This window comes from Anthonomus grandis, chromosome 2, assembly GCF_022605725.1.
Source record: "Anthonomus grandis grandis chromosome 2, icAntGran1.3, whole genome shotgun sequence".
In the NCBI taxonomy this organism is placed as follows: Eukaryota; Metazoa; Arthropoda; class Insecta; order Coleoptera; family Curculionidae; genus Anthonomus; species Anthonomus grandis.
The window spans coordinates 25290894-25316897 of record NC_065547.1 but is presented as its reverse complement, the minus strand read 5'-3'; the positions used below and the strand labels follow the sequence as shown (position 1 = coordinate 25316897).

Below are 26004 nucleotides of genomic sequence, written 5' to 3'. Positions count from 1 at the left end.
TTTGAATTATAAAACTTTATTTTTATCAATAATTAGAGTCCAATAATATAAAGTTCTCATATGTTCTTCTTCTATTCGACCCTCGGCTAAAATGGATAATGACGATGTCCAAGAGCTCTAAAAAATAACACATAACTTTAATATTGTCAAATCATAATTTTTAAGTCCACCTTTCATTAATATATTAATGAAAGTTATTAACGATGTAAAAGTCAATTACACAATTAAAAGTACAAGCAAATAATAATTGATGATAACATAAAAATAAATGGATCTTTTCGCAAATTATAGGTACACTGGCAACTTCCCGTTCTGTTTTTACGCCCGCCTTTCTCAAATATTTATTTAAAGGCACACATGTATTTCAGAGGCGTGCTTTGGTGTCTTATTTGAAAACAAATTTGCATTTTAAATGCCGAAATATGGTATATTTCGTTGTGTTTAAAACATCTCCATCTCAACCTAAGAAAGAATCCATTGGTCTAAGCAAGCTGTTGAATCTAAGGACTATGAAGTAGAACTCGATGTATTTCAAGTCTATCGTATTAATGTCAGGTATTTTATTGAAATGAGGTTTAAGTTGTTAATGAAGCAGCATGCAGGGTGCATAAGTATTAATCTATGTTTATGAATCAAACGGCAATCTACAAGTGAACGCCAGAAAACTCAACATCAAGATGGACTTTACTTCGAATAAAACCTTATGAGCTTTAGTATCTAAGACTAAACCTGGAGACCAAGAACTGCGTATACCAAATCCCTTGTCAGTGTGGAGAGGCATACTTAGGCTAGACAAAGCGACCACTGGAAGTCAGGACAAAAGAACATCGAAAGTGAACCTGAGCACGAAATATTTCCAGGTCAGGAATAGCAGAACACGCTTGGTCGAATGGCTACAACATACATATATTAGACAGAAGCAAACATTTTGTACAAGGAGCAACATTGGAACGAAAGATGATTCTTACATTACGCAAAACTAAAGCATCTTCAGCCAGGCCAGTGTTGATCTTCCCAACATTTGGAAACCCCTACTATTAGGACATTGCAAGACATAATGCGCGTCAAACATGATCAGACGTCTCACACCTCCACACACAACTCTGGAATATAAGCTTGTAGTATATACATATTTGTTATTTGTTTATACTTGATAACGCTTGGAGATACTTCCGAATCGAAACGTGGTACTAGATCTAAAATTAAAACAATAGAACTTAGGTCCTGTTCGAGATAAACGCATTTTTGTAATAAGTTTCACTTAAACACCTGAATTCAGTGAACAACCTACAGTTTTAACAGGCTATTAATTATAATAAATCTTCAATACGTTCATCATTCATTAATAGAATGTATCTATAATTGTATTGTTAAAATTTTTCCTGACTACGAATAATGAATCTTGGTCCTGATAGCACTGACTGCTTCCATATTCTTTTGCCACAACTGCTAACGGTTATTTATTTATTAGGCAAATAGTCTCAGAAATAAAAATTTAAAGGGTTCATATCAGGAGTACACGCAGGCCACAAATATTCTTTTTCTAACCAAATACGTTTAGATAAATAGCATATAAGTAATTTCTGACTTCACATCTTGCATATTGTTAAGTCTAAAAGCTCTTTAAGAAGTCTTGATTACTTTTTCCATCTTTCCCAAGATATCACACTTATTGTTGACATGTTATCACGTTAAATAAGATTTTTCCATCGAAGAGATATGATTTTTATAACAATAAAAAACAGCTCTTCTGGGTCATCTATAAATACAACTTTATTTAAAAAATGGATCAGTCATTTGCCGCTCTCATAAAAACGAACTGAACTAGTAGTATAGTAAATTAATACTAATACTCCTATAAAAAGGTAGGAAAAGTTACCGAATAAGATTTTGAACTGGAATTAAGTGGTACAGATATAGTTTTTTATATGGGTTTAAGGCTGGACACCAAAGATTTGCTTTAACTACTTGCTGCAATATTGCGTCAGTTGATTTGAGGATTTTGGGTAATACAGACCAATACATAATACCTGTATACCTGCACGAATACCTGTATTAAAATATTAATTAACATTTGTATTTATCATACAATGTTTAATGGTTTGGGTGCCTTCTATCAGTATCAGGATCGTAACCAGGTGGTTACGAAGGAGGAAGCTAAGCACATCTTAGTAGTGAACAAACATCGGCTATTTACCGAATTTTCTGAAGATTTTAACACTTACCGATAGTATTAAAATTAAAGTGAAAAAGAGATTTCTTATTTTAAGCTTTCTCTTACTTAATATTACTTATCGCTGACATATTGTAATTATGATGATATCATCTATATCATAAGCAATGCTTTCTTTGTAAAACTCTAATGATTTGTTCATGCGCATCTTAAATAAATTAATAAAACATGCTTTTATTTCGAAAATGGTCTATTTTTGAGAGATAAAAAAATAAACAAAGAAATTTAATATTTTTTTGCTAAGTTTAATGCTGTTTTAATATTTTCACTCGCAATTTTGAAGTTAAAAAATTTAAGACCATTTTAATTAACCAATGTTCTTGTTCATGTAGCCCCCTCTAGTGATGATGAGATGAGAATTGAATTAAATGGTAGAATAAATATGATATTCGTATTACACATGTAAGTGTCTCAAATTTCTTTAATTTGTTTAACAGATTCCGAGACCTTTCAATTAATAGCTTCTGTCATAAAATTAGTTTTAACACCTTGTAGAACGACAACCAATAATATTTTATTGGGTTTTAACATCAGGTCTCATACCGGGACACCTTGTATTGTGTAACGATTGAAGCTCCATGCCACTGGTAACCAAATCAGGTCAAATATCGAATAGCATAGAATATTACTAAATAGATATGTTTTGTATTTTCCCATTCCTATAGCTTAAAATATGTTTTATCGCAATTCATATGAATGAAACATGTCTATTACTCTTAATGCCTTTGAATATAAGATGGCTAAAATATGCCTCTATACTATTAATAAAATCATCATCTGCATACGTAATGTTAAACGTTTTGCAAAGGAATCTAAATTATATGATGAATTAATGAAAACTATTTCTATAACATACTTACTCTACATGTTTGTGATATCTTATATTTCGATGCAGTGCACGTATTTCAGACATTTCTTCTGAGGTTAATTCAAAATCAAATATTTCGAGATTTTCCTTAATACGTTTTGGGTTTGAAGATTTTGGTATAGGAACTAATCCCAACTGAACTAAAAACCTAAGGGTAACCTAAAATTTAAGATAATTAAATGTTTCTTTTAAAAATTTAAAAAAGGAATATTTTATAATCGATTTAATATATCTACAGTAACTATATAGGTTACAGATCACCATCCACAGTGGTGATCTGTTTTAATGTCAAAAAAATTTTTACAATTTTTTTGACTTGAAAAAGCTAAAATAATAAAAAACATACAAGAAAAACAAATAAAAGATCAAAATACAGAAAACATAAAAATATAAATACTCATAAATCCATGCTATAAATCTTTGTACAATAAAATGAAAATTGTTCGCGGTCACAATATATAACTATCGTACATAATCTTGGTACAAAAAATTAAAAAGAAAAGAAGAAAAAATAGGAAAAGTAAAACGTTTAAATAAATTAATATTTTTAACGTTCTAACATTTTTTAATAAAAAAATGGTTCACTGTATATAATGCTCTCTCCAGTAAGTGTGATTTTAGGACCTTACGGAATGTGGGAAAAGATGACATGGATTTGATTTCAAATGGCGGATGATTGTGCATTTTTTTTTTAATTTTAGAGTATAGAGCTTTTACCTAACTTTGACCCTGGGGTTGGAAGATAAAGATCATGCTCCCCCATTCCTAAGTGGGTAATTATGAGATGTCATTTTGGGAATTGTTGATGCTTATTTTGCTTTCTTTGATGCCTAATTCGTAAGCATTGTACATGCTTACGAATTAAGCAGATGGATTTAAATATGAGTAAAAAGGTAAGAGTTCATATTTTATATTTGCTAGCAGGGACGCCGGCAGGGGGGGTCCTACCCCCCCTGGCTATTTAAATATAAAACAGTGTTAACAATATTATCAAAAATTTAAACGAAATTTTGAAATTTTATAAAAATATAACATACTTATATAAATACGAGTGATGCAAAAATGCTCTCAAAACCGCGGAAATCGAAAATTGTTCTAAAAACCGGCAAAAGGTGGCGTAGGTATATAACTATCTACAGTCTGTATATGACAGACGGAGCTCTGGCTACGCGGCATGGGTTTGGAAACGCAGTAGTAAATAAAACATTCATTGAATGCCCATTAGCGTATATGCAATTTTCAAATAATAATTTAACTTTTAATTTTAAAAATAGGTAATTAAATTAATGTTTAAATTTAAAGAAAAACGAATTTACTCTATAACTAACAAGTTAATAAACAGAACAATCTTAAACAGAACACTGAACGAAGTTTAAAATCACATCTGAATTAAAACGCGAAATGCAAGAAAACTCCGCCACTGAAAATTTCAATAAATGTCGATATTGACGATATTACACGTGGACTCACAAGGCGCCTCTACCCAATCGCAAGACGAATAATGTCTCGCATAGCAACGAAACATCAGAGGGTTTTCACCAATAGGCAATAGGGTGCGATATTGGGCAGTCTTGAACACCGGCTTTTGAGTAGTGTTATTGTTATTTTAGTTTGTTAATTTAGTTAAAACTGTCACAATGACACAAATCAGAAAGAAAAGTGAAAACAGTGAAAACTAATTGCAGAATAGCACCAACACCAAACCAAACGTAAAATCTTTACGTTTTTCTTTGTTCTTTCCGTTTTCCCTGAATTTCCCTCGCCCTCCCTTCACCACTTTTGCTAATGTCAAGTCAATCATCTGTAAACTGTCACCTGGTGGCGCCCTCGAAACTAAGTTCTTCAACTAATGATAAATGTCAAATATGTCAAAATTACTGTGTCAAAGATGGGTATCCTTTTAAACCCTCTCTTATTTTTATTTCTTTATGGTGTGATGTTTTACTTTAAGTATGAAGGTTTACTTTTAAATGTAAATTTTTTAAACATATTTTTAGATGAGAGATACAGTAAATTAAGTAATGTAATTTTAAAATTGTCATCTAAATAGAGTTAGGTTTAATGAATTTTGGGTTCAACTTGGGTTGGGTTTGAAAAAAAATTTCCGCCTCCGGTTGCGCCTGCGGGTTGCGCCGGCGGGCTTTTGCAAGACCTCCGCATTTATCAGCCACGAGCCGCCACTGTGACCCCCCCTACATTTTTTTCTGGCGGCGGCGCTGTTTGCTAGAGAATGATTGCGTGATAATGAGCGCTTATTCTTTGCAGATAGATCCTCTAGTGGACCAAGAGTTATGATGTTTGATTTTGACAGGCCGAAAAGAATAGGCTTGGAAAGCAAGGCTAAACAATGGCTTGGTAAACCTAGAAAACTCAGTATCGACGTCATCATAGATGCAGTTCCAATCACTGGTTTGACATAAGTGTTTGAAGTTTACAAAATTTGTACGTCCAAAAATACATCGTAATTTGAGTGTCTTATTTATTATTTTCGATTTCATAAAAAATTTACTTACTACTACTAAGTACTGCTTCATCATAAGAGATATCAGAATTAAAAACATTACAGTCAGCGAAAAAGTTGTTTTATTTATTCTAGTAAGTGAGTTAATATGCATGATAATCGAAAATAGGCTGAAGAGATTTTTAAACACACTGGAGAAATCAATATTGAGATCGCCACATAATATAAATTTACTTTTTAAAGGCAGGGATACTATCAAGCTCAGTAATTTTTGATAGAATTCATGTACATCAAGTTCAGGTGTTTTGTAAATGCAAACAATATAAAGGTCATAGCACTTATGGTAGACAATCGAAAATTTAAATCTTATTTAAGATGATAAATTATCAAATGTCGTTATCGCCGAGAAGTCGTTGTTAGTAGAGAGTATCGTAGTATCTCCATGAGATAATTACTTCGTCCATGAGATAATTACTAAGTCTAGTTACTATAATTTAATTTAAAAAAACACTGGCTCATTTATATTTATCCAATGTTCAATTACAGCGAAAATTTCTGGAAAATTTAGCTCTTCTAATAAAAGAAATAATTCATTTGTTTTATGTCTTGAGGACTGTAGATTTAAGAGAAATACACTGAGCTTGCTAACGTTGGATTTTTCAAGTGCTTAATAAAAAAAAAATTTTTGGATTTTGTTGGGGAACCACTAGAAAAGTAGCTGCACAAATTAATTTTAAAAAAAATTGTACAAATAAAGTCAGTAGTTCTTATTTTAAATCTAGATGATAAAAAATAGACTATTATCTTTTTACGTAGAAACTAGTAAAAAAAAACCTTGATTAAACTGAAAATTACCTTCAATTATTGAAATTGAATTGAAATTTTAAAAAAATCGTAAATTTCTTATTTGTTTCGATAAAGACAGTGTTGAACAAATCTCCAAAAAAAGTAATATAGAGGATTTAGGACAGGGCTTTGAATTCATTTGTTAGAAAACAATTTATTTTATAAATTGGTGATCTATCTTTTATTATGAGGGGTGCACCGGATGCAAACCGGTAGCCACCATACAAAGGTTCTTCCATTATATTAATCTTTGTAATTCTGCATATTATCTTTCGCAAGTTATATTTCCTTGAAGAAAAAATGGGTCGATAACTTTATAGTGCTACATACCGACCCATATTTTAAATATTTGTCATCCCCGAAGTCTTTTTTTTTGATTCTGCGTTGGGGGTTTCTATTGATCAGCAGTCCTATTATGTTATGTCTATTAAATAGTTCATTTGTTATAAAATTGCAATCATCTGTCACTAACATTTTACTTAGGATGTATGCATTTTCATTTGATTTTATTTGGCCGCCAGTTAAACTTCTGATCATCAGTGTTTGTATATACATTTTGAAAATTTTATATTCACGATTAATTAAAGTTCTTCAAACTCCTATTCGCGGTAATACCACTTCGTTTGAGAAAACTGATTGAAGCTCGAGGATTATTATTTGCCTTAAAAATTATTTGAAATTATTCATTTTATTTTCAACGTGATAATAGTTTTAAATTGTTTAAGAAAATTTGTTCTTAATTCTTGTTTGTTAAACAAGAATTAAGAACAAATCCATAATGTCAATCAAAACAATCCATAATTTAACTCATTATGGAACAACTTCCATAATGAGTTAAATTACTATCAATAAAAACAAAATACGTTTAATGCGGGTGCCGATGCCGTCTATCTGGATTTTCTAACAAATAACACTCAAAAGCCGTTTTTGAATTTCGATACGAAGTATAAAAAATGTCACTTTAGTTTTTTTTGTAACTTTTGCTTTCTTTGTTAATATTTATTTTTGAAAGTGCAATATATCGTTAATATAGGTAAAAGGCTATATTAGGATAATAATCATAAAAGGCTCTTAAAATCCGTAACATACGATCCAGGGGCATATTTAAAAAATCAAAGTTGACGATGACAGAAAAAGTTGCAATAAGAATAGGAAATTTGTTTTATTATACAGGGTGTCTCACGACGAATAGACGCGATCGATATCTCGGAAACCAATTTTTCATAAATTTTGAAAATTTGGCAACATGGCACAGTCGATGGGGGCTACACAACTAAAATATTTTGACAGTTGTGACGTTTCCGGTTATACCGGAAGTATGTATCAACTTCGTTATTTTAAATGGAACACCCTGTTTATTTTTACATTTTTGGCTTCCACGTGAAATTCTAGGTATATTTTGTATATAATGTCCTATACCTAAGTGTAACCGTTTTTGACATATTTTTAATTTCATGTGAAAAACTATGTTTATAAGCCTTAACATAATTACCGATTACTCCCTTTTAGTAGCCTTTATTTATTGGTTAGTTTTGGTTTTATTTTAAAGGAAGGACCACTTTAAAAGACTATTTTAATTTTTGGCTAAAAAAAAGATACAGGGGGGTCAAAAACTAGCATTAAAAATTAAAATGAAAGAATCATTAAAAGTCAATGTTTTTAAATGGAAACCCCCTATTTTTATAATTTTTTCATAAAGATAATTAAAAATAAGGTTCACTTTGTATAGGGTTATCTAGTCCAAAAATTGATAGTTTCCGAAATATTGGCAGTTTAAATTTGGCCTAATATTAAAACCCGTATAGTAAACACGGCTCAAGGATTGTTGATTAGTTGAGCATGACGGTTGTCATAGTAACCGCTAGAAGCGGCAGTAAGATAATGGATTATAACAGAAATGTACACTTTTTAATTAAATTAGACATTAAATTACACTTTTACGAAGAAAACTTAAATAGCAAGTCACTTATAAATTTAATGCTTATAATTTAATGCATTGTCTTACTGACGCTAGCTTCACACATTCTGAAATCATCCCTTTTCTGTGAAATATCTCTTCTACACATTTGAAGGTGACAGCATTTCTTTTAGGAATGCCTACCCAATACTGGAACTAGGGTTGAGCAAAATTTCACTACCTGTGAATCATTCACTGTGAATAAAAAATCACATTCACGACTTGATGACAACTTAAAAATAAACCGTGAAATGTCAAAACGTGAATGAGAAAGGCGCGTTCACATAAAGACAAACGAATGCGCGTTGAAATTAACCGAAAGAAGTAATTCATTCATCAGCGATTGGCCGTCGTTAAACAGACTCCCATCGTCTATCCGTCTTTCTCGTTTGTGGGAAAAAACGAGAGAACAATTATTTTTTATAAATTATTTTTATTGTACATATATTATATTTTATATTGTCATGCTTATTTAGTTTTTTTTACTGGATTTTTATTATGATAGAATATTTTAATTTATCAATTTCTGAGGAAGGTCGAATATTAAAATATGTTTGTTTTTATCATTATTTTAAACTTTTAAAGACAAATATTTCTTATTAGGACATCGTGATATTAGCTTTAAAAATATCTATGAAAATATATATTGTTTCAAATGTGACGACAATTGTTGTCATTGTCAATGATATTTACTTTTAGCCCCCTTAATATTTGTATCTAGGTATGAACTATCCTTAACATAATAAACACAGAATAGTAATACTTTTCTTATTATTATGCGAATTCACTGCCATGATATTAAGTTACACGATAAGCAAACTCGACAACCGGCGCTCAATCGTGAATTGAAACAGGTTATATTCACAGTGAATAGAAAATCGCGTTAACAGTTATACTTGTGAATTCAAATTCACGACTTAGCTCAAGCCTAACTGGAACTGATCCTGCGGAACTGATCTTTACAGTTGCAACCGTAGAAGAAGCGACCCACTAGAAAACATACGAGCCCAAGTTCGAGTCCCTTAGTAGGTATATGTATATTGGGACTCGAACTTGGGACTGATCCATGGAACAGGTATTTGTTTGTACTGGATCGGTTCGGAACTGATCCGTAAAATTTGTTGGATCAGCTAACCCTAATTTCTTTGTTTACATTTTGCTACATAACCTGTTTGGATTTCGGAGGTTAGCGGTTTGCCGCCTTTGCTGATCAACGCCAGCCGACAGCGTTCAAAAACCAAAATCAACCAACGTTGCCAAATCGTCAGGGTGCAACTATGCATATCAAGGCACGTTTACATGTGAACGTGTATTGATCCACATCCGCATTTTTTCCCATTTATGTTGAATGCCTAAAAGCTTAAGGTAATTACACTGGAATGATGGATGATGGTGAGACACCTAAAAAAACAGAGTCGAAAAGGCATGTAGAATTTGTTACGGTGTTATGCACATTGTCTCGAAAGGGACTTCGAAAGATGGAATAGGAATTGACAAATGAAGAAACAGTTTGACGATATGAAGGATACTACAAAATAGTTGTTAGGAGTAAAAATCTCTAAAACAAATCTGTATAAGCCCAGAGAAAGGTTCCCTTAAAGCAACTAGCCGCTACAAGCTAGCAACATCAGCCGCCCCAAGATTCTAAGATTAGATGTGAAAAACCACCTCCAATACAAAAAACACATCCAAATCCCAACCAATTTTCAGATGCAACAAATGGTACAGAAAGGACGGAAGATACGCCCGGATCACAAGTAGAAATGAACCAGAACTGACTTGAAGAAATCAGAGACGCAGAATCAAAAAATGTCATAGACAAGCTGAAACATCTCCAGATGATAAGACAAATGGTTTTCTCGAGGGGCAAAAAGCTTGGCTCTACATGAAGCGAGTAAGAAGAGACACCACCGAACAAATTATAATTAATTACATAAGAGCAAAACCAGGCTTTAAAAAGGCACAAGTTGTCGTTAAGGAAATTCCTAGTTATCCAAATAAACTAAAATATTTTGTTGTAGCACCCATCTCTAGAAGAGACGAACTCTATGAGCCATACCTCTGACCTTAGTTAGTTGGCATTAAGATTCAACTTTACAAAACATACAGAATTTCTGATTTCAGAATTTCTGAAGATGCTGGACATTTTTTCTAGCAAATACACAGGTTTGTCCCCAGGGAGACCAACAAACTCAACAAAAAAGACAAGCAAAACGCAATATACTCTATGCAAACATCTGCTCGATCAGAAATAAAATTGGGTAAATAAAGGCGATAATAAAATTGAGAACCAAGTATGACATTCTTTGCCTTACTGAGCAACATCTGGCCTAGGAGGAAATTGATCACCTGACAATTTGTGATTACAAAATGGGATCATATTTTTGTAGAGGAAATGACAAACATAACGGTTCAACTAGTCTTTATGGCCCTGTATGGAAGATAAATCACCTATATATACCCAAATATCTAATTCAAAATTGCTGTAAAATAGGTGCTGTGAACATAATTAAATTAAATTCAAGTTAGATCAGAGAGATTCTGTCAGGTCATAACGGTGCAATTGAATATAAGTTAAAAGCCAATAATTTTATCATAGAGTCAAAGCTAGATCTGGGTTCCGTCTTTTGTCGTCCAATGACAAATAGAGATGCTGAAACATTTTTGTCGTAAGAAGAAGTGCGTACAAAGACGCACTTCTTCTGACAAATCTCTAACCTATCGAAATGAGACATCCGCGGTGGTTGAACGTACACAAAAGCTAAACAGGAAGTGGGATTTGAGCTACATACCCTAAACCAGATGTGCGAGGAGACTGCTGCCTGACTGCCCATTGCTGTGAGCGGAGAGGAACCAGAAACAGATATAGAGTTGAAATAGATACGTCTAAGAAAAAATCGAACTCTGATAATATCCAAAACTCAGAGAACATTGCTTAAACATTCAGGAGTTTAATAAAGAAACATACAATAAACAGCAATCCAATCTTTACTGTAAAACTGGATTCAAATGAGTGTATTAAATATTTTTCCATCATTGCTGAAAACCTCGTAAATAATTTACCAAAGGCCAATAACTCTGGACTTCTATACCTAGAAAACAGTCACATAAGAAATTCAGCCTTAATTTCTTATTCTCTCAAGTAACTCCACAAGGTGTCTATCTAGCTTTAAAAATAACCCAAAAAAAGCATAGCAAAGACTTGTACGATCTGAGTATAGTGCTGACACAGAAACTTAGTGAATTGATCAGCTATCTGCTTTCAGTCATCTGAAACAGGTGTATTCAACAAGGTGTATATCCAAAAGAGCTGAAAATAAGCAGAACCGTACCAGTTTTTGAACAAGACGATAGGAACCGGCTGGAAACTATCGACCCCTTTTTTTTGGTACGAGACTCCTCAAATATTTGAGTATCTCCTTTAAAAGTAGCTCTATGCATATCTTGAAAAGTAACCTGTTGAAAAAAAATATGGAAAATATAAAATTTGGGTTTAGAAAGGAAAGATCTATCACTGGAGCAGTGCTGAGTCTCTGTGACTTTATCATTTAGGGCTTTGAGGAGGAGGATTTAACCCTGTCGTAGGTTATTTTACTTGCAATCACGTTGGTAGTATGAAATGGAATCCGAGAGCTAAAAAGTGATTCGTAAAACGAGTGGGAGTCCGGGGAGTGTGTACATAGCATAACTTTTAGGTCTTCTACTTATTAGTCGCGAAGGCTCCATCTGGAAGTAACATCGACCCCATATTAGAATCCAAATCTTTGGACAACACAGAGTTCCAAGCATTACTCTTCAGATTTCTAATACACTAATTCTCAATATAGATTTCTATTCCATTTTCATAAAATCTGCTAAAATTTTTAAAAGATGTTCCTTTTAATGTAAGACAGATATATATTTCCTAGATGCTGAGGTTCCCTTACCTTTTAGACAAAGGGATCCTCAACATCTAATAGAATAGGGCACCATTTCTTGGCCTGGATGCTCCCCGTACTTAAAACCAATGTTTTTATGTGGGGCTATTTAAAACATTTTGTGTATCAAGATGAAAAAGAAAATTCTTATGATCTTATTTGTGCACATCAGGATGTTAATGAATTCGCTTGTGAGGTTCGGAGGTATGCTGAGAAAAGCTTTAAATTTAAGCAAATCGAGAAAATATATTTTTTCCTATTTATTTTTATATCGAATATTGTATTTATAATATTGTCCATGATTTTCGGTTCAGCTTATTTTTTGATTTCTGCAAACTGCTAAAATATATAACTCAATTTTTAAAAGCACCCTATATGTTTAACGGAAAAATCTTCAAATATTACTTATTTATTACTTATTACTTACTTATACAAATATAAATTAGCATTTTTTTGACAATCATTTAAATAGGATTACAACTCTTATCAGAAAGTGGAAGCTATCGTCGAAATGATGAAAAGAAGCTTAAGAAATAAAGTAGATGATTTAAATAATATGTCTATAATTTAAAGAAGGTCGCATTTTCTCAATTGAGATTGATATCTTTAAGAAGCATTCATACAATGCACAAAAATTAATTCAGAGGACTGCAAGACAATGTGAACTTGTGCATAAATAAAACCAATGTGGCATAGAAATAGGAAAACAATAATGATCAATCAATCTTGTTTGTTTGACTGATCAGCACTCGTTAACTTTAATGATAAGATTTAAAATATTAATACAATTTATGTTTCAACAGCTAATATCATATTGGATAAAGTACCTCTAAAAAGAATTACTAATAAGTTTCCTTTATATTTTTTAGAACATAAAAGTGTCTTTTATTTATTTATCTCTCAACGGGCTTATTTCCCAATACAAATATAATTTAATATAAATATTAATAAGCATGCAAGCTCTAATAATAATATAAAATTACAGAAAATGACAACATAAACAAAGGTACCTAAAATACAATTCTTTTTAACTGACTACAAAAGACTGGTTGGCTCACAAAGAAGTTTAAATTGATTGGCTGATTAGCAAGATTAGAACATCTTGACAAATTATCCATAGATAGTTCAATAAAAGGGAGCTTAAAAAGATGACAACTGACACAGTGACAAAACTAACCTAGTTTGCCTAAAAAAGGCTTTTTTCAGAATTCACCATTAATTCACCAGTTGAATAAACCGGTTAATCACATTTTCATCACATTAACATTTTTCGGTAAATCGTAGTTTGCCGCTGGGTTAATTAAAAATTCTGAAACAAAGCGTTTTGTTGATTTTCTTAGAATTTCTTTGACAGTTGGCAGTATTAATAATATAGATTTCTGTTTATGTTTATATTTTAAAATTTTTCAAAGCAAACCAAACAAACTATGGAAAATGCTAGAACGGTTGCCAGTATCTTGATGTTTAAGAAACTAAAAGCCAAATAAAAACGAGACGGTTCCATTGTAAGGGTCTCAGTTTTTGTTGCAATCAATTTGTGGCTTTTATAGTCGGTATCTATAAACAAACAAAATTTAAAAAAATTTGTATTAAAGTTTAATGTTATTCTTCTACTATCCTCACTCGACCGTCAAAATAAACTTACCAAATTAAAATATCCACAAAAAAATCAAAATTAAAAATGAACAACATCAAATTTACAAAAACTAAACCGCAAAGAACTACAAAACTAGGTTAGAAATCTTGGGAAGAATATATTTGACCGAGATTCCACCTTAAAATCCCGGTTAATCCGATGCCTCGTCGGTCGCAACCAGCTGATTTCACCGGTTAATTTTGAAACGTGGGGTTTTTTGTACTGGGTTAATTCTGAAACGCCTCGGTTACTACCGGTGCAACCCGATGTATCTACCAGTGAATTCTGAAAAGCGCCCGTAATGTACGAAGACTAATGTACGAAGATAAAAGGGATAGACAAAACTAATAGAAAGTTTACGATATAAAGATTCTAAAGTCATAAAATCGACAAAAAGACTGGGAGGGTCAGTAAAAAGCTGAAGATATTTAAATCAGGGCTATTCTATGCATATAAGGAGATCTGTATATTAAGCGTGTGTACTCAAAAATAAAGGATAATTAGTTTCAGAAACTAGCCATATTGGGCAGGATACTGCCCCATGCAGAGTAGCCAATCAGAGGGAGAGGAGATACACTTCTGACTAACAGCGCCCAGGTAGCTATTTAAGAACCTAGTTATAGGTTCGGCGGAGATCAGCCTCCTTAATTTTAGTCTCATTCCACCTTGTTTAAAGTTGTTTAAACTATTTTTATTTTCTATCTTTATTACACAACTTTTTGCATAAACATTTATTAGTGTATTTGTAAACAAACCTAGTTCCAATATATCTCATTTTTTCTAAATGGTTTGGCTATGTGAATTCTTTATTTTGATAATGATTTATTACATTTATATGTTAAGACTTTTCTCGTATGAATCGACGGACAGGTCAGATTTTTATGATTGGCACGAAACATATGAATACGGCCCATTTCTATACGATACTCGTAACTCGAAGCAATCGTTCAAATATTTTCTGTCTAAGATTTAGCATTATCGTTAAACTTTTATTTACCTGTGCAGTAGTTTTTTTGTGTTTCTTCGCAATGGCCATTATTACAGGATCCTCAAGTACTCTCGGATCATCTTTTGTAGCCCAAGGTCTGTCATTAGAACCCAGTGGTGAATAGGCAACAACTACAATATCATGTGTTTTGCAAACATCCAGCCAATCTTGTGGGATTAGATATGGATGAACTTCTATCTATAAAAAAAATTAGTAACTGTATAGACACTACAACGGTATTTTTTAATAAATTTACCTGATTTACAACTGGCTTTATAGACACAGTTTTCATTAACCGTTGAACTTGTGCTGGATTGTAATTAGATATTCCAATAGACCTCGTCAGTCCTTTTCTGTACACTTCTTCCATAGCTTTCCAGGAGTCCACATAATCGACATCACTATGTTGTAGTTTACCATCCTCACCCAGCGGATAGAAAGAGTCGGATTCCTATAAATTTATTCTCTTTCATTACATTCACACCTAATTTTGTTGATAGACTGAAAGGGTATACCTGAAATCCCATAGGCCAATGAGTTAAATACTGATCTAAATAATCCAAACGAAGACTTTTTAAAGTTTTTTTTAAGGTGGGCTCTACAAGATCTGGCCTCATTGAGTTACACCATACTTTACTCACGATAAAAAGATCTTCTCTTTTAATGGTGCCTTGTTTGAGTTTATCGTGTAATGCTTGCCCTATTTCATCTTCATTTCCATAAAGCATAGCGCAGTCGAAGTGTCTGAATCCACTGTCAATTGCATCTTGGACTGCTTTATAGACTTCACCTGGTGGGGCCTAAAATATTAATTTGATGCAAGGCTCTAGTTATTATTTCTATTTGCAATTTTGTTTCGATTTGAGAAAAAATCGATTAAATTAAAAAGAACCGTGATAGATTTATGCCCAACATTAGTCTCAATTTAATAAATGGTCCGTTCCAGGCATCTATTGACTGAGTACTAATCTCACTGCAAAAGTGGTCCAGAACAAAGACATAATTTAAAAGCAAATCATGTTTAAAAGGAATATCACCTAAATCACAATCAAATGCCAAAACATTTATTTTTTCATCATTGGACACTAAACGATTTACATTCCTCTAATTTTTAATTTTTAATTTTATTAAAAATCATCAACATGTAGAAAGAGGAAAATACGATGCATAATTGAAAAGTGATAAAAACATTAGTGAGATCAAAGAAAAGACGTCAGACAAAGGAGTCGATGTAAATGGTCAATGATGAGAAACTAGCTGAGGAGTAGAAAAGGTATTTCAAAGACCTGCTAAACATTTTAAAAGAATGTACATATAAGACAAAGAATGAACAAGATGGAAAAAAAGTATAATAGTGCATATCCAAAAGAAATATGATAAAACTAATGATTTAAGTCTAGAGGAATCTTATTAATAAATACCACATACAAAATCCTGTAAAATATTCTAAGTAGCATAATTCTTCATTTTAGAAACTTACTGTTAAGGATATAAAGCTGGCTCTAGAGCAAACAGATTAATATTAACTCCTAGAAAAGGATGGGAGTAGTCGACTTATTTATAGTTTTCCAACAAGCTTATTGCTTAAGACATTTGTAAGTCCTTAGCTACACAATATGCTAGATGCTAGAGCATACTCAGCTGGAGCAGTAAACAGATCTTGCTGCACTTCACAGATTACACGGTATCGACTCAATCAGCCATTAGGATGATGGGACATGAATTTATTGAATTTAAAATCGGATCTTGGGTGGATTTGCCTTAGCTCAGCGTCGTCGTTGTTTTAATAATAAGAAGCCAGTAGGTTAAAGTGAACGACTTGAGTTTTACTTCTCGGCGGCTTCTGTATTCTGTAAAGAACATCGTTGATGTCTTCCAAGACTTTGTATGGCCCATCCTTAGATATTGGAAGTTTTGGTGACATACCCTTTCGTCTCGTAGGGTCGTACAAACCAAGACATCGTTTTTGTAGTCTTTACTATTGACATCATACGCATCTATCATTCTCTTTGATCGCTTGCATCTTGAATAGAAATGCGAACTGAAGTAGGAATGACTTCTATTCTTCTACGCAGCTCACTGACGTAGTCCTCCCTAGCGACATGAGTTCCTGGTTTCTGGTTCCTGGGGAACCCAGCTTCAGATCGAATTTGAGATGGAGTTCCCATTACTATTCTAGCCCGAGACTCTTCCATGCTTTCATGAATGGCCAATTGGTAAGCCAGCAATAGCAAATGAAGAAACCTATCCCAGTATTTTTGGTAGCTGGATTCTATTTTGGCCAAACACCTATTAATGGTTTTATGCGTTCGTTCCATCGTGCCATCTGACTACGAGAGTCTCTCGTTTTCTTGTTTTCAAGCATCTGAAACCAGTTTTGAGGAAGGAAAATATTTGGCAACTTCTTTCCAGTTTAAGTCTATCTGGATATTGGGTCTTCCTCTTGGTCTTTTATAAGATCTCTATTCTCCCAAATGTAATAACGATGGTGTTTTTTAATAACTTGATATCTTTCTCCTCTGCTCTCTGACCACGCTTGCAGTGCTCCGTTTTTTTTCCGACAAAGTCGTTCTGTTTTCGGCTTGCTGCATACAAGTCGACGATCACCCCTTCGCATCGACCTTCCTTAGTTCTCGGTAATGTCTTTTTATATAAGGTTTGGCACATTTCCGACACTCAAACTTCCAGTCCTGGCGACTATGTTCTCCATAAACCTCCCTAATGATCCGCTTAACCGATTTCTCAGACTCGTTCTCTCCTGAATATCTTTCCGCACATGAGACTAACCCTTATTTTTCGTGTTTTCGCACCTCCGAATGCAAGGCTCCGTGTTGCCAAGCCGAAAAGCTGAAGATCTACAGGGCAGTTCATCGAATGTGTTAAAATCCAATGAAAGAATTTCTTTTTTTAATTGCTTCTTATTTTAGAAAATATTTTTTCCAATCTCGCAGAATTCTCTTTTAGCCTCTCCGCAAGTTTTACTTTAGCGTTTCCCTCAATTCTTTCTTAGTGGAGCACAGTTTTCTTCCAGTTTTGCAGAATTTTCCAACAATTCTTTTTTCAAATCCTTAGATCCTTAGAACATTGAATACATTAGAATAAACATTGGTCGTTTTGGATTGAGCGCACACAGGGAGCAGAGGAAATATTTTTTTGGTAAACATGCTAAGTATTTAATAATAAAGAAACTGAACTGCATTCTTTCTTATGAAGCAATAAAAGCTTGACGTTTAAAAACTAAAACTATTTTGTACCTACTATATTTATACTAATCACTAATAATAATTAATATTTTTAAATATAAAATATTTCTACTACGTTTACAGCGTTGGTAAATTTCGATAAAGGTATCTGGCAACTGCGCTCTTTTTTAATAATTAATAATAAAATAAAAAAAATTCTGAGAAATGATAAAGAAGTCTGAAGTGGGTCGTAAATATTGGAAAAAAGGAAATCGAAAGCTTCCTTAGAATAAGCCTAGCTGCAAATCATAGGAGAGGTGTTTGACTTCACCATCTCTCAGACAATGATGTCAAATCGATTTTCCAATTTTTCATACAATATATATTTTTCTTAACCCGCTGAATATTTTTTTAATGTTTGGTATTTTATAAAAGCTAAAAAACGTTTTCTTTAAAATTTTCTTTTCTGTATTTGCTAACTAACAAAAATATAAACGCCTATAAAAGCTCCAAAGCCCCGAAGAAAGACTTTTATCCAAATCCTTTGGAAATTAGAGCCTTTTTCATTTCTTTAATATTTGAATTTTTTATTAATTTTCACAAAAAAACTTAGTTTGACTAGAAGATTGTAACTATCATAAATCAATTTAGTTAGTTATTCATGGTTAATATCTCAACAAAAAAATGTTAAAATTCTTTGGAAATTTTAGAGTTACGGAAACTATATCGATAAACTATAAACGACATAGCCTGCGTTCTCGATTTCGGTTGCTGTTAAAAGTGCTGGATCGATCGGATGTTCAATGATCAATTCAGGATTCAATGTTCTAAGGATCGGATGCTAGCTTCAAACACATGACCTCCCTGTACAAATTGGGAGGTCAAGTACAGCAAGTAACAGTGAGACGTAAGCGATATAAGGCACGCTACTGAGTACACGTATAAAATTGGTACTGTTATACTTTGACATTGACTATATTGACATTTATCATATGGTTTTTGTTTTGTTTATATCCATTTATATCCATTTAACCCCTATAAACTGTTTATCTATGTTTATATCGTTTGGATTTTTGCGACTGTTTCCGTTTTTCTATGTTAATTTAGTTTGTTACTTTGATCTACAGATATAATCATTCAAATCTCGCCTATAGGAAATAGTCTATGAGCGTAAGCGAGGGGACATATGGAGTCCGCATGAGACAGACAGAGGGCACAATACATGCCGTTTTCAAATTAATACGTTTGGCAACACTGATATTTCTGCCGCACGGCTCTCCGCTCGTTCATCGAAAAACGAGACAATTCTTAGCCCCATAACACTGCACCGCCAATATGAGATTGCATTTTAAACGTTATTTTTTATTCCTAGCTTCCTGCTTAATCAGCAGAGATGAAATTTATAACCGCTCCTATTTTCTTGTTAAAATGTGTTCTCTTGAGGAAAAAAAGCAAATTATTAAGTAGTATTATGCCGGCAGTTCTGTCGATGAAATATCAGGCAGAATTGCATTCAAGTTCGAAAATCGTCCCATTCCCGTACGCAGCACAATTTTTGCAATTAGCAATTATCCATAGGTTTGAGACCTTTGGGTGCTTGCAACATTGCAGGAAATGCTACGCAAATGAGCAACCACCTGTTATTAGACCGCTAGGCGAAGAAAGGGAGCTTCAAAAAGTTAATATTTGTGCTGTTGCTGAAATGAAGCTTTCCTTGCAATAGTACAACCATTGCCAAAGAAACGGGTATTGAGTCTTTAAGGGATAGAAGAATTTTAAAAAGAAATAAGTACAAGTGCTATAAGTTGCAAAAAACCCAAGAAATTTTTCCACAGGACCATGAGAGACGGATGGAATTTTGACATGAAGTATTGGAAAGGGCAAATCGGGACGAAATGTTTATTAGTAACATTTTCTTTTTAGATGAGTCCTCTTTCTCTATTTGTGGTAAACATAATCAACAGTGGGTTATTCGAGGGAAAATAAGCATATAAGCATACCAACACGTACACAATACCCTCAGAAGGTTAATGTATGGGCTGGCATTTTAGGTGATTCAATTATAGGCCCTTTTTTTATCGATGGAAACCGTAATGCCAACAAATACCTTAATCTTTTGAGGGATGAAGTTCTTCCTGCTATTCGAGGGCTCAATATCAATTTAGAACAAGTTTGGTTTCAACAGGATGGTTGTCCCGCTCATAACGCATTAGTGGTACGTCAATTTCTCGAAACGTCTTTCCCTGATCGAACAATCAGTGAAAACGGTACTATTAAATGGCCAGCCCCGATTTAGCCCCCAATGATTTATTTCTTTGGGGATACCTAAAAGAACAAATTAATAGGCACGAACATAAACAAGCTACTAATTTAGAAGAGCTTTGTGTTAAAATTAGGCAAGCATTTAATAGTATCTCGATTGAAATGTTGTCGAACACGATAAGGTCGTTTTATGATCGATTGACGTACTGCACTGTTAAACAGGGTGGCCTTTTTGAACCTGACATAAGATAATTTTAATTTAATATTATCAAATTAACTTAATTTTTTTGCTTTATTTTGAATAATTTTTTTTATTTCCTGTGCAATATTTAGTTTAACATTATTGCAGTCGGTTTTTAGTTTATTTTTTGCTGTTAGGACAGGCAGCAGCAAAGACTCAAACAAAACACATTTTTTTTTTAATTTGCCACAGAGCAGGGGTGCACTGCTGAATGCCTTAAGAATACTGAAAGGTTTCGGCAGAGAAAAACAAACCACCGAGAAGCGACAAAACCCGCATTTACCGTTGATTTTCTGGGGTCCAATTTTGGTGCCCTTGAGCGGGCTTAAATGACTAGCGCTACATATAAAGTAACGGAGAAAAATCGTTTTGGCAATTTAATAGTTCCGTACACGGAGAGAAATACGACAATTAATAGATTAAAAATTTTATTGGGAATTTGAAATGAAAACTATTACATTATTTTACTGTTGGTATAGTGAAGTTACCTAAACTATACCGGGTGACACAGGAAAAAGGGAACACGCAACAACTTTTTAATTTTTCAAGATAAACAAATGTATGAAAAAATATACTGGGTGTCCCATTTAAAATAAGAAAGTTCTTGTCATTTCCGGTTCAACCGGAAGTGCTAAAAAAACAATTGAATATGTCAAAATATGCCTTTATAACCATTCTATTAACATACCAAATTTCATTTGTTTATCTTGAAAAATAAAAAAGTTATTGCGTGTTCCCTTTTTCCTGTGTCACCCGGTATAGTGCCAACTATAAAAATTACCATTTAGGATAAATAATGAAAAAACAAAAATTCTTCTAAAAAAACTTTCATTTTTTGAGGAAATAATATTGGCTCATTGTATAATGAAACACAAAAATACATTGGCAATAATTAAATTAAATCTAGGTACATTTATACATTCCGCAAAATTTTTAGTTTTCGAACATTTTTATCTTTATGAAATAAACCCTTCTGGCGGAGATTGTAAGCCACCAAAATTAAATATACTGGAATTATAAGCCTTAAAATGAAGAAATAATCTATTTATATCAATTTCATCACACATTTTGCCGAAATTGGTGCAGGTATCACAGTTAATATGAACTTCAAGTGCTCTTTTCATAATATAGCCACAAACATACCGAAAGGCATTTTCTGTGGGAATATGGTCGGCCTTATAACCAGAGAAAAACAAACCACCTGAACCACCAAAAAAAACCACCACACATGGTTTGTTTTTCTCTGATATTACCGGACTAACCGACGGCTGGCAGGGGACCGGCAATAAGACAGGTATACCAAAAAGCTCGCACATGCGTAAGAAAAATCGGTCCCGGCTTTGTCCCTTCTCGGTGGTTTGTTTTTCTCTGGTTTCGGGCTTCGGCGGGGTCCGCTGCTTTGAGTATTATGTCACAACATTGCCAGACCTACCGCGATATATAATTCATGTATATGTTTATTATATCTATACAAAGGTTGTCTCATTAAATGTCAATAATAAAGAGTGATTTTTTGTCAATTTTAAGAAGCTTCATATATATATAATATGCTGTAAACCTCTTTTTATTTGCTTTTTAGATACAGGTTAGTTATGTTTGCAAATTGTAGAACTTTTAGCAATTGCGTTTAGTTATTAGATACTTATAGTTACTTACTGCTCCAACTTTAGCTAAATATTTTGGATTAAATTTAGAATGCTCTCTCACAGTGTTTTTACGCTGACACATTTTCCCCTTAGCTGTATTATGTTAACTTTTGTGGCTCATCTATCAACATCTTAGGGATTCAAACCATAAACCTCACAAACCTGTGAGGAGCGTTTTCTCAAAACTCAACAAGGTAAAAAAAGTGATTTTTCAGGAAACGCATTTTTATGATTTATTTTATTATTAGTCATAAGTATGAAATAAAACACAACATTAAACAACCCAAAACTCAACAACTTACATATTAACATTGTTTTATAAAACTAAACTGCTATAAAACTAAAATTATTGTTTAGTTATATTGTTTATAACTAAACAATAATTTCATCTTCCTCATATTCTTTATTTATGTTGTCTTCATCGTCGCCTTTATTGTTTCTTGCTGCTGCCATCACATCTTGATAAAATAGCTTGGCATGTTCAGGTATATTCACACATTCCAATAGTGATTTAACATTTTCCCTTTTTTTAGTATTTACCATATTATACTTTGGCAACACTTTTGCTTTCTCGACTAAACGTGCATTCTTAATATTATTTTTCAGAACAGCACATTTTATCAATCCGCCCGAATACGTAGTTGAGACAGAAATATCAACATGCGTTCCCACAGTGTGAACGCAGGTCTGATCTTGTTGAGTTTTGTAAAACCTTTGAAATTTTAAATGGCTATAGCGCGGTGTTTGTTGCGTTTTGCTGTATTTTCAGTGCACCAATCAATAGCCGACCCCAAAAAACCATATATAAATATGTGTAACTCATATTTGGCCATTTTTGCTTTTGTTGAGTTTTGAAAAAACGCTCCTCTTGTAAGTCAAATTGATCTGTAAACTTCTCTTTACTTATGCTTAAACTAAGTTTCATTAATCAAATTTTGCGAAAAATCTTAACAAAATTACATACCTATTTTGCACAGAATTTTTCCAGGTGTTTAGTTCAGTATGTTGTTTGTCAACTGTTATTAGTTTTCATTTAGGAGTTCGTTACATGAGGGCTAAAGGAAAAGTTTTAAAAAGCATTGAATTGTTATGTTGTAGAAGAACTAAGAAATGGATTCTGAGAAGAAGAAGCTGTTTTCTCAGTATTATTCAGCCTTAAAATGTCAGTTGTAAACAATTCTATTTGATATACGTATGTGAAAATTATTTTACTCATACATTCACGCCTGATTCAAGAAGAGGCTTTAAACCAGATACCATACCTTCGGTTAACCTACCAGGCTTAATACAAGGTAAGTTACGGTCTTCTAACTTGCGCTTATTCGAACTAGTAAGCGCTGCAAAAATAATGTGTGTGAAGTAATTTGTGAAGCTGGCGTCCAATCTATATCCCTGAACGAGCCGAGAACGCAGCATATGTAGTTTGCCAGCAACCAATTTATAGTTCGCGCTCGCTGTTATTTAATCGATACAATGCCCGTATCTCCTGAAATTCCTGAGGGGTTCTAATAATTTTTTGCCTAAATATTAACAATAAATAACTAAATTTACTTATTTACACACCTCTCCAAACTAAGGTTTGCTTGTGAACAATAATTAAAAAGTAAATATTAAAGGAATAAAAAGGGCTCTAACTCCCAAAGGATTTGGATAAAAGTTTTCCTTTGAGAGTTATAGCCGGGTATATTTTTTAACACCTAACAATTCAACAATTTTTTACTATAGCATTTGCAACCATCTCATCGGATTAGATTTTTAATGCCTATTATAGAAAAAGTGTTTTATCCAAATCGCTAGAAAATGTTAGGAGTTATATTTTGTAACAGCTAACAGTTTGTAATAACTTGGGATTTCATTTTTACAGGGTGTTTCAAATTCGACCCTCAGTATGGGAATCTCAGAATTATTATAAATATTACTTAAATTGATTACTAATTATTTGAAAATCCGATAAGAAATAAACTCAGAAAAAAATAAAACCTATTTTTCAACATTTCATTTTTTTTAAATATCTTCTGAATAAGAAACTATTCGGAATTTTTAATTTTTTTAAGCGGCATATTGTTAAGCTTAAAAATTCTCAACTTTGCCCCAATTTAACTATCTTCGTATTTGTTAGAGATGCCGAGATCCCCATGTTTGGGGAGTTTGAGGATCGAAACACCCTGTATAGAAATAAACAACTATTTATTCGGTGACTACGTTATTATTTTTCTTAGTAACAGGTAAACGACATTATATAAAAAACAAGAATGTTCGCATTTCTAATATGCAGTGTAAAATTATCATACATTGCCTTTGTCATACAATTCAATAATTTTGTACCAAAAAAACTTTCATTTATAACGGTTTTGATATTTATTATATATTATAAAAAAAGTTATATCCAAATCGTTTGGGAGTTAAAGCTTTAGTCATTTCATTAACACTTGACTTTCAATAGTTTTCACAAATAAACTAAGTTTGTAGAAAAAAACTGTAATCACAATAAATCGATGTATTTATTAATTCCTAATATCTGGACAAAAAATTATTAAAATTTCTTGGGAATTTCAGGAGATACGGACATGATATCGACAACATTATATAAATAACAGCGGACGCGGACTTTAAATACGTTGCTGGCAAACGACATATGCTAGGTTTTGGAGTTCGTTACTGGATACGATTGAACACTAGCTTCACACACATACACCTACAAATATATATTGTATGAAAAAATGGGAAATCGATTTAATGTCATTATTTGAGACATGGTGAACTTAAACACCTCGCCTATGATTTGCAGCTAGGCTTATTCTATGCATTAAATTGTTCTAAACTTCCATCTTTGCAGCATTTTCCAGCAATTTAGCTTCCAGATCTTGTAACATTTGACCGATAGGTATCGCTTGCACCAGCAAAAACCAAGTTGTTCCGGTGACCACCTTCTGGATGATTCCGGAATGACGAAGATCGCGGCGTTACGAATATCGTTACAATCAGATTTTATTAGTTCTGTACCGAATTCAGTAAATTTGTAGGATTTTAGGATTTCATTAATCATAAATCAGAAAAATTTAATACTCGAATCGTACTTTTCTCTCTAGTTTTTTAAATTGCGGAGACAATTTATTAACTGCAAGAGGATAAATATTCCATTTTTTTAATTTTTTTGCGTAATGGTAATGTTAGTCAAATCAATTTTTATTGATGATTTTCTCCGGCCTTTAAAAAGGTAACCTTTTGAGAGAAAAAGGAGAATGATAAAGTACCTAGTGGATGAAGATTATGTAGAGGTTCAAAATTTATTGTATGTGAATTTTGGATTACTTAATCACTTTACATTTGGATCAATCTTTATCTTGATTTCTGTGGATATTTATTATTTGCGTTTATCGGATTATTTGTATAATCTTGCAATATGTTATGGAAGTTCTTTATAAAATAATAGGTCAAGGCGCAGTTCGAAAAGGTATTGCAACAATTACTTAACGATATCAAGAAGCTCAACAAATTAACACTGTTAATGTTTATATAATAGATCAGAATTCCCACAACTTAATACATATTTTTTAGTTATTACTTATTGTATTTAATAATTTAAATTAGCTACATACCCTCCAAGTACCCAATCCAATGACAGGCATGGTTATACCATTATTTAATTGAATTAGTGGAACCTGCACCATCGTTAAAAAAATACGTTCACAGTTTCAAAATAACTCAAACTAAAAATAAAATATTGATAGTATAACCAATATATATATTGCAGACGTTTAATGCGA

General features: G+C 32.8%; 1 protein-coding gene across 1 annotated transcript; it reads right to left on the bottom strand.

The window, feature by feature from the left end:
* Nucleotides 1–26004, bottom strand: LOC126750375 (aldo-keto reductase family 1 member B1-like). The gene is made up of 6 exons (XM_050459981.1): nucleotides 25837–26004; nucleotides 15422–15706; nucleotides 15163–15357; nucleotides 14916–15104; nucleotides 3094–3260; nucleotides 1–117 (listed from the first exon to the last, which is right to left on the bottom strand). The coding sequence occupies exons 1-6, from the start codon at nucleotides 25906–25908 to the stop codon at nucleotides 87–89; spliced, it is 939 nt and encodes a 312-aa protein (XP_050315938.1). The 5' UTR covers nucleotides 25909–26004; the 3' UTR covers nucleotides 1–86.

Excerpts from the sequence above, each read along its gene's own strand:
- LOC126750375 (XM_050459981.1), bottom strand. The coding sequence starts at position 25,908 with ATGGTGCAGGTTCCACTAATTCAATTAAATAATGGTATAACCATGCCT. Across the intron at positions 15,707-25,836 it reads TTGGATTGGGTACTTGGAGG|GCCCCACCAGGTGAAGTCTA; the intron begins GTATGTAGCTAA and ends TTAATATTTTAG. Across the intron at positions 15,105-15,162 it reads TAAAGCCAGTTGTAAATCAG|ATAGAAGTTCATCCATATCT; the intron begins GTAAATTTATTA and ends TTTTTTTTATAG.